The sequence below is a fragment of the Aphelocoma coerulescens genome, chromosome 1 (genome assembly GCF_041296385.1).
Source record: "Aphelocoma coerulescens isolate FSJ_1873_10779 chromosome 1, UR_Acoe_1.0, whole genome shotgun sequence".
Taxonomy (NCBI): domain Eukaryota; kingdom Metazoa; phylum Chordata; class Aves; order Passeriformes; family Corvidae; genus Aphelocoma; species Aphelocoma coerulescens.
Window position 1 is genome coordinate 78,121,507 of NC_091013.1, and position 25,418 is coordinate 78,146,924.

The following is a 25,418-nucleotide window of genomic DNA, read 5'->3' on the forward strand; positions in this document are numbered from 1 at the left end:
ATAAAGACGAAATTGATAACAAGGACATGTGCTGTGTCCTTGTGAAGAACCTAACTATTTTGACACCACCCAGCACTTTTCTCAGACAATGTGCTACCCAAGCATTATTAAATGCACCATAAGGAGTTATATTTTAGTTAATATTTTTATAGTATTATTTTGTTTCTTTTTTAACAAGTACCATTTTTCATTTTGTGACAATACAGAGGTGGCAGAAATTCTTCAGCTACACTTGTATTCTTTGACTTAAAATAGACAAGAGAAAGAATGTATTTTACCTAACAATCCTAGTACTGCTGGAATAATCTTAAAAGTTGTAGTAAGAAAAGATAAGGAAGGAATAGGAAAACCTTCCCTATTTCCATAAGGAACTTTCTTACCTCAGTTTTCAAAATCTGTAATTCAGATTATCAATCCCTCTAGTTTTCACTCAGCAGAAGTTAGGCTACCTTCTCCATAAATGACAAGCTTCTCAGGCTGTTCTCACATTTCCTCAACTGCCCCTTTTGAAGGGATTCTTGTCAGGTGGCAATTCTTTGTGCCTGGCTTAGGATAAGCATCAAATACAGATTGTCCTGCAATGGTGAATTATATGGCTCTCATATACACTGATATTATAGCAACTAGGGCAGTGGGCACACAGGCTTCATGATAATTTTTTAAACCAATCTCCTAGTTATTTCGTTCATTTCCAGTCCCACACTTTGCCTCACTTGTATTCCTTTGACAGAAGATGCCATAAAGTTTAACACGGGAGACACTAACAGAAGCATGTAGATGATGGTAACGTGAGAGATGAAGTGTGTCAGGCTTACTCACAGAGCCTTTAGAGAGATGACAGCTAAGGGAAGCAGCCAGTATGCTCATTTAGTTTACCCATTTCTTGAAGCAAAGAATTTTGCCAGAAAAGACTTCATCTGCATATGAGTTAAGAGCATTTAATGTTATAATATTTTAATTTAAATCATTCTGATTGACATTTCTACATAGAGTAAAATAAAGTGATGTAGACATGAATTTCAAATACTATATGCTAGCAACACCTGCTTTTTTCTCTTAATAAAAGTGAACAAACTCGAATATGCTGAAACTGTACCCTAATAATCACCAAAATGTGTACCAACCATATTATGCCTGTGTGAAAAAAAAAAAAAAATTGCAATTATAGGAGAAAAATTTTAAATCAATTTCAAACAAGGAAAAAAAAAAGGTGATGTGAATATTTTAAATCTATTCTTTTCATTCATCGTCTACCATTAATTACAGCCATACTCTGAATGCATGTGCTACACTTCATTCATAGATTAAAATGTGTTTCACCAACAATGCTTCATGAAGATTCACAACCCATGGTGATTTGGGTAAATATTTATGTAAATGTCATACAGATCAGCAAACTGACTCACAGACAAGTGGTGTTTGTAAAAAAAAAAATCACTAAGTTTGGATGCATCTTTTTTTTTTTTTGCCTATTCAGTTTAAAAACTTACAACTCCTGTTTTCCAGATATGACAAGTGTGCACATAGATCCAGAGAAATAATGAAAACTAGATTACAAGAGCAGCAAATGGGATGACCCAAGCATCTGACCATGTTTTTGTTCAGAAAAATTTAACTTACGGTTGCACAGGTATTCTTCTTACAAAGACAGTAAACCTATTGCATGAGCAACAGCTAATGAGTTCTCCTAAGATGATGCCTGAAAGGAGATGAAAGAATGAGCCCCAGTCTAAGGAATACATTGCAATATTCTCTCCAGTCAGTGGGGGCACCAAGGATCTCACTTATGATGGAAATGTAATATTTTGTTCTCTTCTGTAAACAGTACTATGTCTTTAAAAATTAACTTCATAGATTGTGTCCAAACTGCAAGCACTGCATCCCTAAAAATGTATTGATTGCTCAAGTAGACAGAATCAGAGCCTAATATTCCATGATTGTTCTTATGATACATTTATGCCCTGAAGTTATAACTGTGAGAAACAATGGTTTCCAAAGATATGCAGGAAGGCAGACTGCCTGCCCAGTGTAGATATCAGGGAGGATCCCTGTGCAAGGTCGCACTGCTTCCTGAATGCCTATCAAATCCTAATTGCTTGTGACAGAACTGAGTTTTGCCAGGTTACTGTAAGATTTTGACTGTAGGGCCAGAAGAGTATAATACAGTTCAAACAGTATTTTTAAAAGATTGTATTTCCTATTTTTTTAAATGTAAAACAGGCATAAAGATCAGGAAGAGAATGTAAAGTACATTCAGACTTTGAAGGGATGACAATTTTCAGTCTTTGTGTCAGAGAAAACAGAAACATTTTGTGAGAATCTTTCCTACAACATTGCTTTCAAGGCTAAACTAGACCATGTGTTGATAGGTTTAGTGATTTAGAGGGAAATAAATATTTTGTATAGTTCTTCCAGCACTTCATCTTACTTTTCTGACACCCCAGAAAGTGTACCAGGCAAAAGATCTCACCTAAACTTCGCCTGAACTGCAAAGAAAGAGTCACATGGGCAGTGAGAGCAACAATTCCTGTTCAGGAGAGAATTATCATCTTTTCTTCAAAGCCTGCATGGCTTTAGAAAGATTTAAAGCCCTAAGTTGCCAAGATTGTTAATGCCCAAAGAAAATTAAAACTGAGGACAAAACAATTTCATGCAATGTATGGTTTTCTTAGTATTGCTGCATGTGGGACTTTGAAGGCCGAGGACCATTCACTGAGAGGTTTTATGTGGGCAGAAAAAGCTGGCAGGAGCTTCACTGGAAATTTCTGAATTAAGTTCATGGATATTATTCTTTCCAGTAGTTTTGCCCAGGGATTTTACATCTCTTGGGTTCTTCCTCAATCAAATCAAGAAATTACCTGTGTCCACATGTTGCAGGGACCTCTCAAGAGCTGATTCTTTGCACTGGTATAATGCAGTAATTTCAGACTCATAGTATGCACACCATAATTAACAGTAATTTCTGTCTTATGCCTGAAAGATCACACAGATTTTCTGAAGATTTACCAGAAAAGGATCAAAGTTTTTCTGTTTATTGGGGCTGACAGATTGCGCTCCCAGTTCTAGTGCAATATTAATGGTCACCCAGCAGTGTAGGCATGCCTTTGCAGTGTGTCTGACAACAGAAGTTAAAGCTGTTCCTCCCTGTCTCTAATAAAGAATCTTGAACTTCATGAGTGCAATCTCATGGCATAGCACAAGCGCTCAGTTTAGCTAACCCCTGTTCAATCCTAAACATTCACTGTCCGGTTTGGTTCTCTAGATGACCAGATCTGTAGCTGTCCCAGTACAGAACTGGAATATCCCTGCTCTGAAAAAGCTGTGTCATCATGCTAAAGAAACTTGCTCCACAAGAGGAGCACACCTGGTAACAGTGGAAGTGAACCTGCCAAGAATCATGCATTCGTGCCAGAAACACAGTGTTGCCAAATACTACAGTTTTACCATGAGATTTATGCTGTTTAGTGTATTTCTTAAAGTTCCAGTACACTGAGTCTTGAGATTTCAGGAAAACTGCAGCTTTTATTAAAGGAAAAGGGAAAAAAAGTACTCCGAAATCTTATGTTTGTGAAAAAAGCTTGAAAAAGTTTGGAGGTATGAACAGAATGTAGCCTAAAGCTTAGAAATCAGAAAGCATACTGATATTACTTGACATTTTAAGTCTCTTGAGAATAGAAGCATTTTGATCACTAGCATTTGAAAATCCCACTGATTTTAACAGGACCCAGACCTCTCATGTCTCTTTCAGTCTTATGCAATTGCTAAAAAATTTCTAAAAGATGCTTTTTTTCTGACTGTTTTTCTTTTTTAGAAAGAAATATGAAATCTAGCATTGAACAGCACAAACACAGAATAGAAATGACATGCAGCACAGAGCCAGCCTTGCCTTCTTCCTGAAAAATATAAGCCCTTGGCATTGCAGAGGTTTGTTATGGAGAGTTTTATTATCACAAGCAGCAGCAGCAGCACATTTTGAATTTAGGTCAACACATATTTGTCCAAGTGCTGAACTATTACATGAATGCTATCCTAAAACAATTCATCTTGTGTCTCATCCTTTATTACAGTACTTCTCTACAGGACTAGTCATGGGTGATTTTGAGCTGGATTTTGTGCTAAGAGGTTTCTTCTTACTTCTGTAACAAACAGCTATCCTGAAATATATCCTATTTGTCATGATTCTTAAACTGCAGTTTCTTACACCAAGAGATTTGATATAGAAAATCCTATCTTCTTGCAATTCCCTTTAATTGGGCTTGAAAATAATGGAAATCCAGTGTGATCACATTAGGCTAAAGCATGGCTTGGCTTGCTTTGCTATAAAAGGGAGTAAGATTGTCTTTCCACCTACAGACCAGTAACCTCTTGTTTGTTGAAGGAAATGGAAGTGTTTACTTGTTATTGTATGAAGTTAATTCCCAGGGACTGATTAACGCCTTGATTCTCCCTGGGAATTTGGCAAAGATAAAATAGCTAACAGCATAGCAAATAGTGTAATTTGCTCCTGAGAAAAGTCAGTAGGATTTTATTTTTCACCTATGACTAAATAGGAGCATGATATTCTGCTTTAGAACATGTTTCCTCATTATCAGTTTAAAAAAAAATAGAGCCAGAGCCAAGATTTTCTGATATAAACCTTTCTTTTCTTAAGAAAACTATTATGACTTAATATCAAACTAGAATACTTGCTGAAGTTTAAAACCAAAATATTATAATTACAAAAAAGGGATCTTTAAAAAGAAATATTGAGTTTTCTGCTAAAGCACTTTAAATCAGGGATTATAATAACATCAAAGGTAAATGTATTTGAATCCCCACTTCTGTGGACTCTGTTGTGGGTTAGTCAGTCATAATGTTATTAATGGAGATGTATTTTTACTTGTGGTCAATAAGCACTGTGGTATCTGTAGGAGGAGTCTGTACCCATCTTATCTACCACGGGAGGAGAATGCACAGGGCTTCTGGGCTTGAATCATGAAGGGCATAACAGTTCTGGTTTGAAATAATCTTGCATTAAACCCCTAACCAGCCTTTAACTGGTTATTCATTTTAAATGGTGGAAATTTCGTATGTGAGGATGTTGTTTATAGAATCAAAACCTTGATGCATTATCAAAGGAAATGTTATTTGCATGCCATGATTTTGTTCTCCCCCAGAGAACACACATGGACACGCACATAGAAGGGAGAGTCCATAGAATCTGGAATGTGGGCACTTAGGAGAAACAACCTTTGGGCAGGTATTTTCCACTTGTCAAAGCAAATTGGTAAGGAATTACAAACTGGTACCATCAGGATCATCCTTTCAGTACCTTTCAGGGTTGGATGGTTTCCAGGGCTGAGAGCCTCGGAGAATATTATAATAGAGACAGCAGCTGTTGATGTGGCCTGGTTGTTCTTTCCCCATCCATTCTGGCTCACAAGATGACCAGATGAAGATAAGACTTAGTGTTTACAAAGTTTAACAAGCTCTATACTATACTCTTATTAGGTAGGTAGTTAATAGTCACACTTCACATATAAGAAAACTTAGGCAGAAGATAGGTGCTATCACAACATTTTGCTATCCACTCTGTGGGTCAAGAAAAGAGAGTGATGTAATGGCACAGACTGTGGTGGCGCAAAAGAAGTGGAACCACCCTTCTGAGCAAATACTTCCTACCTCCCAAATATTACAGGCTGGTGGATATGCCCTGTCAGCCTCACATGCTTAGTGCAGTTGTACCTACTGCACATGGAACAGCTGTGTCCCTAGCACTGGACATGGAATACACTCCAAGGGAAAAAGAAAAGATTTTTTTGTTGTTGTTTTTCATTTGGTTGGAATTTTTTTTGTTTGTTTGCTTGTTTGTTTTTTGTTTACTTCCGGGTAAGCACAGCCATGGGTAGATTCCTCCAGAGTGTGCATCTGGGAAAAACTTGAGGAACTGGCTTCTGTCTACAGGCTCATCAGTCACCTGACACACCACCCGCCTGGGAATCCCACGCATCATTGATGCTGAGAAAGGTTACATACCCACAGGAGGCTGAGGGAGGAAAAATAAAAACCAGCTTGGTACTTAAATGGAGAGAGAGAGAGAAATAAAAAGGGTGAGTATTTCAGTAATAAGATGCAGTGAGAAGTAGAATATTTGTCAGTTAAACAAAAAGTAGGTAATCCCAGCATTTTGGATAAAGAAAGGGGAAAGGTTATGTCTAGGGGCATAGTATAAAGCTTGGTTTGCCTGTGAAGAAGAAAAACGAAGTGAAGGCTTACACACTGTATCTCTAATTTAAGGGACCGCTTTCTCCGCAGGGAGTCAGTGAGGTGTGGAGATGCTTCCCTTCAGCGAGGCAGGTCTCTCACTAGTGTGGGCTCACTTCACAACCTTAGTGAGGTTGCTGGCCAGGTCAAGAGTGGTGCAGTGGAATATTTATGTACAACCAGAGGCTTGGTCTTCCCATGGCCTTTCCTGGACTGGCATGGTTTTATCTTCCTCCATCTCTAGGGACATGCCAAAGGTAATGTGATCAGTGCTGGCTATAATGGTGGCTTGTCCAGGGGATGCTCTCTTCTGGTGAGCACCAAGGCCTGGGAGAAGCCATGATGCTGTCTTTAATCCATCCTGGCCTGGTGGAAGCTGTCTTTAACCTGCAGTGTGGAGGTGGCTTCCCCCACCTGGTTTTGGATCCTCTGTGCTGGAGGAGGTTCCAATGAAGGAGTGGAGGGAGGTGTGGGGCTGAGGGATGGTGCCCCACTGCATGTGGGGGTTAAACCATTGCACTTGTTCTGTGTGAAGTCAGAGGGACACTTCATGGATGGAGAGAAGGATGACAAGGAGCTGGCTCCACTTGGAGAAAAGGTGGCACGGGGAGGGCCTGCTGGCAAGTGGAGTTGGGAAGCATGGAGTGAGCAGGAACAGGAGGTGGCACAGTGACAGTAAGCGTGTGCCCATGGAAAGTAGTTGTAGGGGGTCGCTCACTCCCTTCCCCTTGCCACACTGACTGCCCTGGATCCTCCCAGCATGGATGTCCCTATCCCAAGACACGGCCGCATGCCGCGGGAGAACCCTGGCCTGGTCACTGGGAAATCTTGGCACACAGCACTGGTTGCTGCCAGCAAATCAGAGAGTCAGTTAGGTTGGAAAAGACCTTTGGAGATTATCAAGTCCAGCCTTTGACCTAACATCACCATGTCACATAGGCCATGGCATTAAGTGCCACGTCCAGTCTTTTCCTAAATATCTCCAGGGACAGTGACTCTACCACCTCCCTGGGCAGTCTATTCCAAGATCTAATCACCCTTTCCATGAAGAAATTACTCCTAATGTCCAACCTGAACCTCCTGCAGCTTAAGCCTATGTCACTTGTTACCTGGGAGAAGAGGCCAACCCCCACCTGGCTACACCCTCCTTTCAGGCAGCTGTAGAGAGCAGTAAGGTCCCCCCTGAGCCTCCTTCTCTCCAGGCTAAACACCCCCAGTTCCCTCAGCTGCTCCTCACAGCACTTGTGCTCCAGACCCTTCCCCAGCTCCGTTGCCCTTCTCTGGACACACTCCAGCCCCTCAATGTCTTTCTGGCAGTGAGGGGCCCAGAACTGAGCACAGGATTGGAGGTGTGGCCTCAGCAGTGCCGAGTACAGGGGGACGGTCACTGCCCTGGTCCTGCTGGCCACACCACTGCTGATCCAGGCCAGGATGCCATTGGCCTTCTTGGCCACCTGGGCACAGCTGGATCATGTTCAGCTGCTGTCGACCAGCACCCCCAGGTCCTTCCCAGCCACTCTTCCCCAGCCTGTAGCGCTGCCTGGGGTTGCTGTGACCCCAGTGCAGGACCCGGCACTTGGTCTTGTTGAACCTCAAAGCTTGGCTTCCTTGGTCTGTGACAAAGCGACACACGTCAATTTCCTCGTCAATTTCCCCCGCAGACCAGCGCTCCGCGGGCAGCGGGGCGGGGTGGTGCCGTGCCGGCGCGGCGGGGGCGGCGCTGGTGCCGGGTGCCCGCCCCGACATGGCCGCCTCCTGCAGGTAACGCGCCCGCCGGGCCGGGGCTGCAGTGCCTGGGCCTTGCCCGGCTCCTGCTCGGGACGGGAGCGGAGGTGGCCTCTGCCGCTGGCTCCCCTGCCCGCCGTGCCGCCCTGTGCGGGGAGCAGAGCCTGCGGCGGCCTGGCCGCGGCTCTGGCTCTGTCCCTGTCAGGACGAGGTGGTGTAAGGGGGAGAAGGCCAAGTCAGTCCCTACGTCTGCCTCACAGCTTTTACAGCCTCCCCCGTGTTTGCTCAGGGCAAAGCGGAACGGACCCTGCCGTAAGGGTGGTGAGGCCCTGGAACAAGTTACACAGGGAGGTTGTGGATGCCGCAATCCTGGCAGTGTTCAAGGCCTTGAGAAACCTGGTCTAGTAGGACGCGCCGCTGCCCATGGCACGGGGTTTGGGAGTGGCTGATCTTTAAGGTCTATTCAAACTCTTAAAATTATGTGATTCTAAGGCACATTCCTATTATCGTTGCTGTTTGTAGCGACTGCCCAGAGCCCGCGGGTTTGCGGGGGTGTCGGTGGGAGGTTCGCCGCTGGCTGTCCCTGGCAGAGGTGGGACAGGATAGCCGCGGGGACGTGCTGGTGCCTGGATGTGCTGGCGCCTTCAGGCGCATTTGGCCAGTGCTGGAGCTCTTAAATCTCACCTTCGGGCCTCCTGAATGTATTTTTTTTTCACAGATGTCTGTGTGTATACAGCGTCCTTATACGTTTGTGGTGGCGTGTCTGCGGTACAAAACCAAGCCAAAACTGAGTAACAAAGAGCCAAACTTATCCCTGATCGTGGCGCTCCCTCTGCCGACAGCCGCTGCTCAGCTCTGCCTGGCCACCAGGTACTTTCGTTTTCAGAAGCGACTTTTACGGCAGGTAAGTTTCCTGCCTTGCTTTAAAGCTTTACATTAACCTTTGTAGTAACTTCAGGCCGTTTTGTGACCTGCTATAACATGAACTCGCGTTGCAAGGGGAAGCCGTTTTCAGTGTGTATTTTCAGGAGCTACTTTTTAAAAATACATGTTGTAAAAGTAGGTGGCAACAGTAGTGAACGCAGCAGTGGATTATCCCTTTTTCTTCTGTAGTCGTGTTGGCCTTTCTAAAGGAGGTGTGAGATCCTAGCAAATGAACTCTCCTAGTTCTATACAGTTGAGTGTGATTCCTTTATTCAGCAATCAGGGTGGACTGTTGGTTTCTGTGCCTGCTGAATTGAGCCTCCTGCAGTGATGCAACAGATAAGAGAGAGTTTAGACCCCATTCAGACAGACACATGCAGGCAGTACTGTTTGAGATGCCTTCAGGAGCTGGAGGCACCAGGGTGATGCTGGCAAGCATGACACAGCACATCAGGAAGGTCTTCAGCTTCTTGAGCAGCAGGTGAAAGGCTGAGTGTTGTGGTGTAGGTCATCTCTGCCAGTGTTACATGCGCTTTAGACAGCTGAATCACACCTCATCTGTCCCTTGTTCAGTTTAGTTCAGTGGTCGTGAAAGGATAGAAAGTAGCCTTTCAGCTTCAGTTTCTGTGCTAGTTTGATGAATAATGTGGCATGACTTACTTGCTTTTGCCTGGAGAATGTGGGAGTTTGTGAGGGCCTGACTAAACTGAGAACTGCTTTCCCTGGAGATAAGATGAAGTCTTCCAGTATGTAGAGGTGTAGATGTTATGGGAGAGGCCTGACCTTTTCAGTTTGAAGTCCTCTGTTCTGCAGGCTGCATGACAGTGGTCTCACTGGTATGGATGATGTGCATTGCCTCCATGCTTTTCCATCAGAAGCCCACTTTCCCTGGTTCCAAAGTATTAACCTGTCCTATATTTTTGCTTGCTTTCTGTAAACTCATCAAATCAAAGATGCGTCAGTTTTCTGTGAGGTAGTTTTGGATGGCCTGACACCCTCCCCAGAGGAACCTGCACATGTGTAGGCTGTAAAGATGTGGACCTCTGTTCACCTGTGTGTTGCAAGTAAAGTTGGGCAGGCCAAGCCTTTTGGTCGAAATTGTGCAGATGGTGATGCTTAGGGACATAGAGTTTAGTGGTGGGCTCGGCAGTCCTGGATTAACAGCTGAACTCAATCTTACAGGTCTTTTTTAACCTAAATGATTTTTTGATTCTATGAAATCTTTTAATTGCACAGCTTGGTCACAGTAGGCTTGCTGAAGGGGCCTGCAAATCAGCTGAATCTTGGTAAGGGTAACCTGTTAGATGCACTTAGAAGAATTTACTTGATGAAAACTTTTTGTGCTTCTTCTCATGAGACTTTTATTTTTTCCCAGGTACCTAGGCTTCTAATTATCTTATGCTTTTGGGTGTTGGTTTTTTGGTTTTGTTTTTTGTATGTGTGTCTCTCACTGTGCTTTTTTTGGCTTAAGCAAGGTGAGATTTCTTGATCGTTATTTAACTAATGAAGGTTAAGATTACCATTGCTCTCTGTGTGTTAAACACTGTTGATTAAGTGAAGAATATTTTGAACTATTTTGAGCTATTTGTCTTTAGAAGGAAGCATGTTATTTTCAAAGAATGAGCTGTGGCCTGTTTGCAGGTCTGCCATCAGGAAAGTAAAATGTTTATTTAAGAAAGTACCAAGAGATTTGGGAAGGGAAGGGAAAAAATCAGAGTATAAAATAGGCAAAAACATTTTGAGCTTTATGAGCATAAACTTTATGAGCACTGTTGCTTTGAAGGGAAAGGCCAGACAGTTCCTAACAAATCTGTAATAAAAATAATTTTGCAGAGATCAAGATTGATTCTGTAACCCATTGATCTTCTCAGCCTCTACCCTTCATTTCTGAAGTCATGTGAATATTATTTTAGTAGTCTTCTCCTTTTTCTGAAACTCTGCCCTCTTTCAGTTTTGTTATTTGTGAGATTTTATTCTCATGCATTTTGCCTCCATTGCGTGTGAGCATGGCTGTGCTTGAATTCTCTCCAGGAGATCCTGGGAAATGTCAAGAATCTAATGGTGATAGGATGGATTTTGGTGCTGAGTAATTTATTCAGTGTCTTTTGGTTTTTGGGTTTTTTTTGGTCAGGCTCAGATATAAATATGATCTTTATGTGGTCAGATATGTGTAAAAACTTGCATAATGTCAGAAAGTCAGGGTTCAAACTGTTACAGCTATGCATGTGACACCTCAAAATTGATAGCAGGCATCTGAAACCATATCAGGAGAGAATTATTGGTGCCTACCACACCAGTATCTTGCTATGTTTACTTGAAATTGTTGTTGACAAGTGCTTAAATTCATTTAAGACCACTGTAAAATCGTGTTTGAGAATGGAAGAAGAATGGTAGGAGGATGAACCAGTAAGTGGAAAGGAAGGGCAAAAGACTGAGTCTTCTTTGGCAGCATTTCCTCTGCTCCTTTTGGAGGATTAGAATCTTTTATTTCCACAGAGTACTTTTGTCATTCTGATTCTCTTTAAAGATTTTTCTCTTGCAGTGCAGTTAAAAGTTGTGCAGGTTGATGATGCTGCAGCAATCACAGGGAGTACATACTTACAGCTCCTGTGTAACACTTCAATATTTTATAACTATTTTAGTAGCATATTAGTGCTTGTTTAAAACAAAATTTTTGCTAAGTCATTCAGTACAAAGTTGCAGTGAATACTAATATGAGGGTTTTTTTACCTTTACCATTTTTTGTGGTACATTGTCATATTGTCATGATTGTGTCTGCAGTTTAGGTATTGGGAAGCAGCTCTGCAGTCATGCAAGCCTGAAGGCATGCAAGTGGATGAGTGACTGCTGGGGCAGTTGACACAATTAAATAATTACATATGGGGTGATTGACCTAGTTTTGTTTCAGGTTTTTCCTTAAAAATAACTGAAACAAAACCATTTTTTGACATGAAGAGAAGATGGAAGGATTGTTGTCATGTTGATGATGATAAAAGAATGGAATAGGACAGACAACTGCAGTTGGACTATCCAGCTACACTTTTAGGAGGATTTTTAGGAAAGAAGATACCTCTAGAATACAGGTAAGGGGTTATGTTGTAGGGACAGATGAAGTCAAAGTCAAGCTGCATCAGTGTCTGGGAGCTTTGTCATAATCTTACATGAGGTCTGGACTCTTCCCTTGGATTTGAAGGAAGTAGAATAAAGAAAGGAAAAGAATGTAAGCTTGGAGAGATGTGGGAAGGTGCTGTATGATCTCAGTATAGTGTTAGACCAAAAGTGGCAAAAAATGCAACAAAACCTGGAGAATGCCAGTGACCCTTAAGTACTCACTGGTTGGTAAATGCTGTGTCGCCATGAAATTCAGTAGTTAATATAGATATATATATATGTACACAGGTTTCTGTTCCTCTCACAACAGGAATGTGATTTGCATTAAGTTTGGCCTTGGGAGATGTGGTGAATGAAGTGTGGAGCATCCGACATCTAAGTATTGCACACGTTTTTCTACTCTCAAGAAAGGCAAGTTTGGCCAAATGCCATACTTCGTTGCAATTAGGAAAAAGGAGCCAAACATTTCATTTCCAACTCAAGCATTGTGTGAGGCATGAGAATAACTGAGAAGCTGAGACAATACAAGTCTCATGGCAGTTCCACACATAATTTTTTTCTCATGTTCTGCTCTGGAGAGACAGTAGAGAAAAGGAAATTAGCTGAAACTACTGTGTGAAAACAGGAGGGGCACACAGGTTAAAACCCACAAATGGATGTAGTAATACTGTGAATGTGAATTAAGGAGTGAAGAGGAAGAGAAAAATGGGAAAATGAAATCAAGCATCATAGCAATCTTTTAAAGCTCTGTTTTTGGGAGAGATCCTTTTCAAGCTGGGCACTCACTGTGTGTTGTTATTTCTGCTTTCCAGAACACCAGCATGGAAGCTAAAACCACTGAAGATCATTTGAAAGTCCATAAAATGAAGAAGAAGGTATTGAGGAAGCAGGTCAGAGCTCAACATACACTGATGAGACATGAGGGCATAGAGTGTGTCTCCCATGCCACACAGGTGACTGGCAGTTGTGATTTTGATGGTAGTGTTAGAATGCTGCTTATCTGTGTTCTGTTCTCACATGTGTCTTTTGTAAAATGCAGTTCTTCCAAATGCACTTCCCGAGACTGATGATTTTCTGTGCTTCTTTGATTTCAAAGCAGAACTCTACTTCAGCAGTTCACTGTCTATGGAGAGACTTGGATGGCCTTTGGATAAGGTTTTTTTAACCTGAAACAGTAGTTGCTTGGGTTGAGGAGGAGGAAGCATTGGAAATGCTATTGAAGTAGATAAACTTTTCTTCTCTGTCTCTGTGGTTTCTTTTTTATTTTCTCAGGCTTTTAACTTTTGTACCTTTCTGTCCTCTGTACTTCTCTCTCAAGTGTAATTTGTCTCATCTAAACTCCCTGTTAAAAACATGTCAATATTGGAACTCTTTTCCATTTTGTTTTCTTTCCCTAAATAAATTAAGGCTGTGGTTCTGTGGGAGTTGGACTGGTTGGCTGACTTGCTGCTGTTGAAATGGGGACAGCTTTCTCTCTTTCCTTGCAGAAAAGAGACCAAACAGAAAGCTATTCAGATTTTTGATTTGTAGTGTTCTGCCACAGCAGAGTTATAGCAGATCAGAGAATGACCTCACAGATACTGATGTAGCAAAAAGTGACAGGAATTTGCTGACACAAAGGGAAATCAGAGTTTCTAATTTCTCTCTCATTTATGAAGAAATACAAATGGTTTGAAACACTGTAGAGCAGTGTCATTTACTCTATGGTTGTTCATCCCGATCCTGCAAATTCTTCCCATTCAAGTGTAGAAAGATCAGTTAGATCTTTACACATTTTTGTAATCAAATTTATTTTAATTTTCACTCAGATTTCACACCACATGGACAGATGCTAATGACTCAGCAATCTTGTTGATATTGTAAACTCTTTAGAACAAAGACTGAGTTTTTCTAGTGTTGCTTGGAAGTGGATCTGTAATTTGGGACTTGTTCCCCTTGAAACTGTTCCAGGTACCAAATTGTCCATCTAATCTATCCAAAGAGTAATTCTGGGGTCCAGCAAGGTCCTTATTGGTGACAGAACATTTGAATAAGTGAGATATGAAAGAAAATCATAGTGCTAGTGGTAAACTTGTGTCAGGAATACAGAAAATGCTTCCAGGCTTTGTGCAAGAGTCTGATTATCTCCAAATTGCATCATCAGTTGCTGCATGTGCTGCAGCAGTTGTGTAGTGGGGTCTTTATAGATTAAGTGAAAGGAGTGGTTTGAACCTCTGCATGTCCTTCACACACAGGCCTCTCCTGCATTAACTGAGGAGATGCCTCTAATAGAGGTTGCAAGGCTTTCAGCCAGACTGTGTGCTGGGCAAGCTCATGGGAATCTAAGTATCTTGTGCAGAATACGTAAAAGAGTGCTCACGGGTTTAAATTTTATTTATAGTGCTGTTCTCTTGGTAAAATGTTAGTTTTAAATGAACCAACAATAATCACTAATGCTCTTTTTTTTTTTTTTAATTCTTTTTCAATTAGAGCCTGGTTATTGCCAATGCTGGTCTTGGTAATGGAATGAGTAGACAGCAATTGCTCAGGATACTAGAAGAATATGGAGCAATGGAAACACTCTTAATGCCACCAAATAAACCATATTCATTTGTGAAATATAGGACAACAGAAGAAGCCAAGGGAGCCTTTAATGCCCTTAATGGAAAGGAAGTAAAACTGGAAGACTGTGACCAAAACATTGTTCTGTATATTAATTTTGTGGAAAAAGGTACAGTTTTTCTGCTCTCCTATATATCCAGCTTCCTGCACACTGCTCCCCTTTGCTTTTACTTCCTGGGTTGTAAATATAGATGAAAGCACACTAGTTTTTATAAGTAAACACAGAGAATGAAAGCTAGAATCTGAGATTCAGGACATAAAATAATCTTTGCTCCTTGTATTTCATTATAGGATACTCTAATTTCAACTCTATTACTTGGAAGCAAAAGGGAAAAAAAGATTTGAGTAATTTCCTGACCATTCAATACTGCACATGAAGGTTTTGTGGTTAAAGAACCTGGTGAATCTCCGGACAGTTTATTGGATTTCTTGTGTGACCTTAGTCTTGCAATCTCTAGCTCAGCTTCAGGAAGAAAAATATGCACAATGGAATTTCTATCTTTTTTTTCCCCCTTATCCCCAAGATTTTTTTTTTTTTTGACTGATTATAAGCTATTTAATACAAGAACTGTTGCTCTTTCTGTGAGCTTTCATAGTGTCTAGCAAAAAGGGTTCCTAGTGTTGGTCTGTACATTCTACCAGCAAATAGATTTTTTTGAGCTCTTAGGATAGCAAACTGAATGTCCCAATGTCAGTGATGTTTCACCTGGGTATTGTTTTGTACTCCGTATTTGGACGTATTTGATTACAGAGTACTCTCTGTCTGTGGAAGCAATCTGCCGATATGGTAAATCGCTAAAATTCTACAAAATTAAAATGAAATTCAGGTAGAACCTTGAAGTGATTGGGAAATTCTGTTTACCATTATTTTGACAGGGAAAGCACAAGTGGTTTTGTGTTTAAATAGTGTAAAGTGTTGTTCATCTTATGCAGTAAAATTTTTAGAAAGTGCTTGAATGATGCAAAACTTGGGCCTTACCCTGTTTTGGCATGACAAAAAGGGATCATTCATTCTCCAGATAAGACCACAATGAGGACTTCATGGTATTGTTATAGATTTCTACAGCTGTAATATATTCTCATACCAAGTAAATATATCCCCATAGGGAACACATGGTTTTATTTTCTCTAAACAGTGACAGAATTCTCTTTTTTTTCATATACCTCAGTTTCCTTGCAAAATGCTGTTCCTACAAGCTTGCCTCCAGGCTTAATGGTAATTGAAAAGATTATTTCTCCAGAGGAAGAAAGGAGGATGTTGGAAGGTATTGACTGGAAAGGAGATGAAGATACTCAAAATGGTGGGCACAACTATAGGAATCCAGACATTCTGTACTTTTATGATGTTTTTTCCTACAGTTTCAGGTTATGGGAAGTCTACATCTTTGTAAATGTGTTGTCAGAAATTATTCTGTGTTTGTTCTTAGCATTTTAGAAATTGGGTCTTATACTGCAGGTGATCAGCTCCTCAGGGCAAATGGTCTGAATTGATACTCTAGAATGGATTTACTTGAATAACATACCTGCATCCAGAGACAAAGTCTTTTTTATGTGTCTTGTGCCAAACACAAGACTTTGTGATTTGATGCCCAGCTCAAGAGCTGTGTCTTCTTTTAAGTAAAAAATAACTTAGTGAGGCATATGTTCTGGATGATGTCATGCTTTCACTTGAGCTTGTGGAGTTAAATCCTTCAATAAATGAATTCTTGGAAATCATTTCAGAGTTGCTGTGTAAATTTGTTCTGTGGAGCAATGCAAAAGTTATGTTGACCTTAGCTAGTATGTAACTTAGTGATTGATAAAAGCAAAGGATCTTGAAGTATCTCTAGGGTATTCATCAGGTGTAAGTTCAGAGATAAGGGCAAGAAAAAGGTGCATTAAGCATGGCTCAAAAAAATGGGTATTCCCTGCTTCTTGCATATACAAAAACACCATCCCTTTGACTCAAAACAGCAGTGAATGTTATGCTTGATGAAATACAAAAGATAATAAGGCAGAAGTGTGTACCATGAAGAATGAGGGTGACAGACACTGTTTTAACTGCTAATTAAAGAATGTTTAGGCTTAACAGGTCAGATGGAATAGGGAAACATAGCAAATTGCTTGCAATGTTTTATGTAGTCTAACTTTTAAAATTATGTGTTTTTACAGCCCAGAAGACCTTAAAGCATAGAAGAGTAAAGCATTTTGGATATGAGTTTCGCTATGATAACAATAATGTTGATAAAGACAAACCATTACCTGGAGGTGAGAACTTCCATATTAAACTGTGCGTATTTTGCCCTGAGGTTTGAACCATTATGTAAAGCCTTTAGGCTTCGCTGAGTTATGGCTGTGAGATTCTGGTTAAAGGAGAGCCTTTGCTGAATCTTAAGGACACACCAAACAGTGCCTTTGAATTTTGAGATTCATTCCAAATTATTGTGAGTGCTTTAAGATTGTTGTCCAGTCACTTGGAGCCAGAGGTTGCTGCCCTTTGTTGAGGTCTCGTCAAATAGGGCTTTTGGGATTGTAATTGTCATTCCTTTTTAGCTTTTTGTTCCATCAAACAGTTGCGTGTTACAAATTGCATATTAATTTGTTTGGGTGGTGTGACGTATGTTGCTGTGTATATTTATCTCTGCCAGCTTGAAGCTTGTTGGATGCACACTGAAATAAAATTTCCTTTGCTCTGAAAGCAATTTTGTAAAGGTTTCAATAACTTATTTGGAGTTGGAAGCTGTGAGTCAGAGCAAAGCCAGTGAGTCATCTTATAGACTTAGATTTACAGGAATTTAACTCTCCTATTTTACTATTTTTAAAACTTGAAGGTGTTTAAGGTGATGCATGTGTACTGGGGTGGATGTAGCATGCAATAGAAGGATTCTGGTTATATTAAGATTTTAACTGTGAAGCTGTATCATTGTAAGAAGATTGATATGTGAATTGTTTTCTAGTCTCACAGACTATTTTGTGTGTGAGAGAAGCATAAACACTTCTTGAGGGAAAACAATTAAAAATAAAAATCAGTAGATTCATGGAAGGGATAGTAGTAACATATTTGTTGAATTTTTCAATCAAGTCCTCAGGTAAAATAGCAAACCAAAGCTTCGGTGGAGGACTATGCCTTCCATTCCTGTTTCAAGACCATCTTAACTTCAGCAGATTTTTTTGGTGATATATAATCTAATTCAGTAACAGATTTCCAGAGAATAAATTTTTTGGAGAGCTCTCTGCACGACTGACTCTCTGCATAATAATTTTGCTTCTTGACTGCAACTCTTTTATTGTAATTGGTGGGAACTTTGCCTCTGGTTTGATGTGGTTTTATTTATGTGTTCAGATACTACAGTTTGCATTTGTACTAATCTGCTTCTGAATGCAGAGGCCTTGGAGGAGTCGCCTTTGTAATTTTGAGATCTTATAAATATATTGGACTTGAAGACTAGGCCCCCAGTTCTGATGTGTGTGTTAGCAACAGATGCAGAGTAATCATTATTAAAGATGGACTTGCATGTATATGAAGCTATTTCTATGTATTTTTCCAGTTATATTTATTGTAAAAAGATGTCCTGTCTTGTTTACAGTTCTGTTTCTGTAACTAGGTCTTCCTGAAATTTGCAACCCATTCTTGGAGAAGTGCTTAAAGCAGGGATATATCAAACATAAGCCTGATCAGCTGACTGTAAATCAGTATGAACCTGGACAAGGTAAGTTTATTTGTCCCTCAAAAATTGTGAGCTCTTTATCTTATATTGTGGTTTAACCCTGGTAGGTAACTAACCACCATGCAGCTGCTTGCTCACTCCCCTCATTGAAGTAGAAGAGAATTGGAAGACAAAAGTGAGGATTGAGATAATGGGTTGAGATCAAGACAGTTTAGTAAGTAAAAAAAAAAGAAAATAAAACAAAGGAAAACAAGTGATGCAAAAAATACTCCTTGGCTACTGGCCAATCAGTGCTCAGCCAGTCCCTGAGTAATGACATCCCTGGTAAACTTCACCCTTAGTGTTATTGCTGATCACAAAGTCATATGATCATATGGAATGTTCCTTTGGTCAGTTGGGGTCAGTTGTCCCAGCTGTTTCCCCTCCCAACTTCTTGTGTACCCCCAGCTGACTTGCTGGGAGGGAAGCATGAGAACCATAGAAGACCTTGATGCTGTGTAAGCACCGCTCAGAAAGAGGTAAAACATCCATGTATTATCTACACTGTTTTCATCACAAATCCAAAGCATAGCACCATACAGGCAACTGTGGAGCAAATGAACTACATTCCAGCCAAACCAGTAGAGCTTTCCTAAAAAGCAGAAGAGTGTAGCATCTAACTGTGACATGGTGTAGGGACAGGATTTAAGCACTTGCTTAGGGTATTTCCTCTGTGACCAGAGATGCTTTGAATCAAAACTAAAGTCTTAATACTGGTTTCTGCACATGGGAACTTATGTTCAGAAGTGCAGTTTTTGATACTACTGTTACAGAAGATGATGGTGTTTGAGTCCAAGGCCATAGTTTAAAAACTAACTATAAAGAGATATAGGAATAGGTAGTCATATTTGGTTTTCTATTTAAGTGCATTTTTTACACCAAACTTGTATTGCTTCCTGTAATGTGCATATAGTCTCCATGAAATGGCTCTTGCTGTTAGTGCATATGATATAATGTTAGTGTATGTGATATATGGAGGCTTAAGTATGATGCAAGCAGTGTTCCCTTATCTTAGTAATAAGGAATTACTGTATTTTTAAAATTTTTCCCAAACTGGAGGCTTCTGAAGAAAAATAAACTTCTAATCACACTTCTAGGGAATAAATCACATGCTGTACTTTTTGCTAAGCTTAGTCATCAAGGTTAAGTATCTGGCTTGCTTTCCAGAGTGAGTATCTCATTTGTCCTTAGGAAGAAAGAACATTGGCTTTACTCTCAGAATTAATGTCTCACATCTATTACAATGTCTACTGAACAAGGGTCTGAAAAGCTGATCCTATTTGTTTGTGTATCTGACAATCTGTTAAATTGATGCAGTTGTGCCCTTCTGGCTGGGATATCTGAGGAGATTAGTTAGAATTGTAGATTTCTATCAGGAATGGAAGCAAGTTCTCTTGAAAAATCAAACAAACAAAAACCCAAGCCCAAAGCAAAATACCCATTCTTAAGTACAAATCATTAGGATATGAATGAGTACAGAGTGCAGTCAGATTAATACTGTCTGCATCTTTGTTCTGAGCCATGTTTTCACTCAAAATTATACCTGAAACTTTAGAAAGTGAGTTATGGCTATGAGTATCTAAGCTGGAGGGGCCACACATAAGATACTTTAAATGGGGTGGGTAGATCAGAGTGGCCTCGGCTGAATTATCAGTGATAGTGTAGAGAGCTGTCGATGTTCCCCTGCTGCACAGTGAATTGCACAGACTTCAGTGTGCCTCTTAAGGCAGAGCCTCAGTGCTTTGTACTGAGGCAAAGCTATGAGCCGTAACAAACAGGTATCTATCTGTCCTTAGTTGTCAAGTCTCACTGATTTTCTGTCAGATTAAATGTTGGTCCCATAAAACACTTGTATTGTTTTCACTGAAACAAATGGAATTCAGAATATTTACATCTAGATGTAAAATCTGCCAGGTAAAAAGGATACTTTATAGAGCTGACTGACACTGTTAGAAAAAATTGTTTTCAACTCACGAATTCTTTACAGAGCCCCAGATGAACTTGGGTAGAATTTTTAATAAACAAATAAAACTGTTTCAGTTTGGATGGTTGAGGAGTTACTCTGCCTAGGCCTGCAGTGGATCAGAGGACAGTGTAGTTGCAGTTCTCCCAAGCTGCCTGCTGTTCTCCCTTGCTCCACTGCTGACTGCCGTTCCCCACCATGTGGTGAGATCTTGCTGTGGTATGCACACTGCTGTTTTAGCACTTGGTGTTAAAATGTGTGACACAAGCTGCAGGGATTGGCGTTTTCTTTCCAATTAGCAGATATGAATGAAAAATCTAAAAAACAAAACTAAAAGATGACTGTCCTTTTGGCAATCCTCAGTTATGTGTGTGTACTCAAACACACACTGACAGATGTATTACCCAGGGGTTAGCCTAGCAGTGATGTGTGTTTGCCTAGGAAGTGCAAAACAGAGGCAGGACTTGATGCTAACAGTGCCTGCCCCTAAGATACTAGGTCCTAATGCTGAAGCTGAATCCCTTAATGCAGTCATTTGCTTAGGAAATAAAGGGATTTGAGATTACTCCTCTGTGAAAAGAGTTAGGAAGAAATACATGATTGTGGATGAACTAAAGCCCAAAATTGTTATATGTGCCATAACTGTTAGTGCTGAGGGCTGACCTGCCTACAAGGAAAGTGAAGTGATTGAGCTGCTCTCTGCAGCAGGGAGAGTGTTTGGAGTCATCCAGGAGTGAGTGAGGCCTTGGACTAACCTGGACTATCTTGTAGGTATTTTTACTGATTATATAAGACACTTAAGTTAATTGTGTACATCTAATCTGGGTGTGTAAATAAGACAATTGCCCTGAATTCTTATGGAAGGCAATTCCCTTGTTTATGATAAGGTTGGTTTGTTCAACCATACATCCCAGTTTTCCATATGGACATCCATAAAAATAGGGCTTGCTAATGGAGATAGCACTCTGTTACTGTTGTTGTTGTTATTATTATTATTATATTGACTTTTTTGTTGTTTGTATTTTTTTAAAACAGGAATTCCTCCCCATACTGATACACATTCTGCTTTTGAGGATGAAATAATCTCTCTCAGTTTGGGAGCTGAGGTACACTTAACATTTGCAGGTGGTCTTATGCTTTACTGAGAAGTTCCATTTTTATTTTGTTAATTTGTTAATTTGATTTTCCATGGTGTCTGTCCACATTCATCCAAACTTAATATCAAATGTGAAAGGTAATATGAAATCCTAATCAAGTAACTTCAATACAACGTTGTCACTGGAAGATTTGCCAGTGATATCAATGATTTTTAAATCTTGGCATCCAGTTTTCCATTGACCTTCCTTCATCTTTATTTCATGCTTTAATTTTACATCTTCTGCCTCAGTCCTGCAGCCCTGCGCTTTCTTATCCTTTCCGTTTCAATGAAAAGGCGGACTCTGGCACAGATGCTGTGTTACTTCTTTGATGTAACACCATAAGCAGGGCATTTCTAGGTTATTGTATTACAGCATACCTGTGTGATGGTCTCAGAGGTGGCCAAAGGCACAGTGAATTTTAATCACGTGAAAAATAAAAACCTCTTTGGGAAGTGGACTGCCTGGAGCATTTTGAAGCTGTAAAAGGTTGGAATGTGTACATTTCAACCGGGGAGACAGCTAGACTTGGGCCATTTCGGGCATAGGCATTGGATTACAGCCTGTTAGGTATCTCACAAATTTTAGTGCCTTTTCCTAATGGGCCATAAATACACTTTTCAGGTGCAGGCAGTCAAAGCACAGATGTAGTAAAACAAGCCAGTAGCCCATGAAATGCTGCATTGTTTATGGCTTTTCTTTCTAGTACTTCTACAATTTTTTATGATTTCTTTGTAGTTTTGTGCACTTAGCTCTTCATCTGATTTTAAAATGAAAATATCAGTTGCAGTAATACGTGAGTTAGCTATTTTAGGAGTGAAGCCCCCTTCTCTATTCCCATTAAATCTTGCCACAGGCAAAATTTACACACTCTGTTAATAAATAATTGGACTTATACAGCATCAGCCTTTGGTATCTTTCTCTTCTTCTCTTCATTTTTCTCTCTGTAGGATGACTTTTTTTCCTACCTGAATACATTAGGCTGCAAGGTGGTAGAAAACATGCATAAAGCCATATGTCTTGTCCCTTTTTGTTCTCCTCAACAGTAAAAAGTGCCATAAAGAAATAACCTTGCAACCCAGCTGATTCTGTATTCTATTTTGGAAATTGGCTAACCAGACACTTCAGAGGAAAAGAAGGAAGCAGAATGCCTCATTATGCTGAGGAATGGAAAGAGCATTTCTTTCAATTGCTTATATGCTTGTCCCTCCAGGATCTGAATTAGGCAGATTGTGATAATTAATAACTGAAACAAATGCTTTGGCTTATGAAAAAGAATTCTGGCAGAACAGAGGACTAAACACAAACACCCTCCTAGCGTGGTGACTTAGTTATCACCACAGATTCTCAAACTCTTTATGTCGTGTTCACAGGCCCACAGAACTGTTTAAGTTGGAGAGGATCTCTTAAGGTCATGTAGCCCAAGCTCCTGCTTAAGCAGAGTCAGCAAAAGTAGGTTGTCCAAGACTGTGTCCAGTTTTGTTTTGAATATTTCTGCAGATGGAAACTCCAGAACCTCTGTAGGCAACCTGTTGCAGTATTTGACCTGTATCACAGTAAAAATCCAAACTTTATTTGTGTTTTGAGGGAATGGCATGGGGTTTAAATTGTGCCCATTGTTTCTTGTCCTGTTGATGGACACTTAGGAAGAATCTGGCTCCTTCTTCTTCATGCCTTCCCATCAGTTATTGATACACTTTAATAAGAGCCACCTTACCTGACCTTGAGCCATCCCTTCTCCAGGCTGATTAGTCCCAACTCTCTCAGCATCCCCTTATGTAAAGATATTCCTTTATAATCTTCCTGGCCCTGTCCTGGACTTGCTCCAATAAGTCCAGTCCAGTTCCAGTACTGGACAGAGTACAAGAGATGCATCCTCACCAGGGCTGATTAGTGAGGAAGGATCACCTCCCTTTAACAGCTGACAGTGCTCTTGCTAATGTAACCTGTTGGCTTTTTTTTCCTGCAAGAGTACATTGGTGGCTCATGTTCAACTTCTTGTCATCAGGACCTCAAGGTCGTTTTTGGCAAAGCTGCTTCCTAGCTCATCAGCTGCCAGTGTGTAGAGATACATGGGATTGTTCCTGACCAGGTGCAGGACTTTGCACTTCTGTTTGTAGAACTTAATGGGGTTCCTGTTGGCAGCAGTTGTCCAGCCTGTCCAGATCCTTCTGAATGGCTGCACAACCATCTGGTATCAGCCACTCCTCCTAGTTTTATTTCACCTGAAAATGTGCTGAATGAGTCTTTGCCTCATCATCCAGGTCATTAATGAAGTTGTTAAACAGTGCTAGCCCTGGCATCAATCCCAAGGGCCCCCACTAGTGACAATTCTCCAACTGCGCTTTATGCCACTGTCATCTTCAGTGGTACCTTGCAACCTAACTCACATTACTGAGGATCAGTCTTTTCCTCAGTGGAGAATGAGTTTATCCAGTAAGAAAGCACTCTGTACTATTTTGTTAGAGGAATCACTGTAAGTTTAATTTGTTTCTGCAAACCTGATTTATATTGAAAAATGATTAGTTACTGGCATGTATGTTCATTTTAAATATAAACAATCTTGTGAACAAAATAAAGGCATGATTCTTCACAACACTGCACTTGTCTTGCATCAGAAAATCGACAGCAATCCAAGTTCTTGTGTGAAATGAGGTGGAAATGTAGGTGTGATATCCTCTTTCAGTCACATGAAACAGCTTTATCAAGAGGCACAGAGTGGCCAAGTGGTTGCCCTGGTTGGTGCAATCCATTATGTTTTGTGGATTTTACAAGACAGATTAAACTTGTTTTGAAGGAGATAAATCTCATTATTGCTTTGCACTTCTGCCTATCTTATAAAAGCTATTGAATAGTTTGAGAGCAAAGCAGTGAGAGGTGATTTGTCTTGTCCCATAGTACTTCAGGAAAAGTGGGGGGTCTCAGGCTAATCATTCCCGTTTGTAACCCATTTCTTTGGCATCTCCTGGGAAACTGCAGAATAAAATTGAGACTTCTAGATTGTCCTGTGGGCTTGTAATTGCATTTTATAAATCACCACATTCACCCTTTCTTTATAGAAGCCGATAGAGTGAAAATATTAATGAATATCAGTGTCAGTGCTGTTGTATTGAATGCACTTTATTTGGAAATTGTCATAGTAGGAAAGCCAAGGCAATGTGGTAAATTTAAGTGAGCGACATTTTATTAAATTTAATGGCAAATCATGTTCTATGTCCATGAATTTGAACAAAGTACTGCAAAACAGTCCTTTCTGTTGAGAATTTTGGTTTTGTTTCAGTTAGGTGTTATTTTCAGTGCCTCCATTTGGTGTCTCTAAAGATACGCAGTTTTACATCTATTTCATCTTAGAAGCCTGGCCAAGTTTGCAGCTGTCTCAAAAGAATCCTAATTTTAAAGCCTGTGTCGAATTTCTCTTTGCAGGTTTGTGGCAGGAGCTTGATCAATAGTGATGTTTCTGTTTTTCCACTTTTCCTAATTTGCCATTTTATATGCTGCCATGTAATGCTGGATTTATTAAAACTTTAGAAATACAGAGGTAGCATTTCTATGATGAGCTAAGTAGTGCTACAAACATATCCAACCCAGAGAAGAATTTTCCCTTCCCGGCTGCAGATCTTACTCCCAGTCAACAGCTGCCAACACCCTGCAGTCCCTCCTTGTCAGCTCTGCCCTGCTGTGTCCAAGACTGCTGTGGGACACCCACTGTGTCATGTCAGAGAGCAAAGCACAGTCATAGTTTGCTCAGAGGGGGTATTGTGTTGGCACAATACTCTGATTTATGTTGCTGTGTCCCATTTTCCTAAGATCCAGCCCCAGGCTTGTTGTTTTCTTCTCTTTAGCTCTGCTTTTCCTTGACTTACTCTGCTTTCTATCCATATGCCTTGGGCTGGCAAAAGGCTGGTACAACACTGAGAACTGCTTTGATGCTCTGTCTAGGCCCTGACCTAATGTCTGAGGAAGGAAAGCTTTAGGGATGTCAGCCAGACTTGTGGCTCAGGGTTAAAGAGGGGGGCCATGTATGGATGA

The 25,418-nt window shown here is 40.5% G+C and overlaps 1 protein-coding gene across 11 annotated transcripts in view; it reads left to right on the top strand.

Annotated features, from left to right (window-relative positions):
• Nucleotides 1-6,068: 6,068 nt before the first annotated feature.
• ALKBH8 (alkB homolog 8, tRNA methyltransferase) overlaps nucleotides 6,069-25,418 on the top strand; it is a 50,840-nt gene continuing 31,490 nt past the window's right edge. The window contains exons 1-8 of one of the 11 annotated variants that reach the window (XM_069014477.1): nucleotides 6,069-6,089; nucleotides 8,687-8,872; nucleotides 12,816-12,956; nucleotides 14,473-14,713; nucleotides 15,774-15,905; nucleotides 16,756-16,851; nucleotides 18,189-18,293; nucleotides 21,289-21,359. In XM_069014477.1, coding sequence (XP_068870578.1) covers nucleotides 8,687-8,872; nucleotides 12,816-12,956; nucleotides 14,473-14,713; nucleotides 15,774-15,905; nucleotides 16,756-16,851; nucleotides 18,189-18,293; nucleotides 21,289-21,359 — 972 coding nt within the window. In that variant the 5' untranslated portion in view covers nucleotides 6,069-6,089. Of the gene's footprint in view, nucleotides 6,090-7,967; nucleotides 8,005-8,045; nucleotides 8,426-8,686; nucleotides 8,873-10,007; nucleotides 10,075-10,094; nucleotides 10,179-11,910; nucleotides 11,976-12,313; nucleotides 12,415-12,815; nucleotides 12,957-14,472; nucleotides 14,714-15,773; nucleotides 15,906-16,755; nucleotides 16,852-18,188; nucleotides 18,294-21,288; nucleotides 21,360-25,418 lie in introns of those variants that run through there. The other 10 variants (XM_069014496.1, XM_069014486.1, XM_069014505.1 and 7 more) reach the window with 10 other exon arrangements.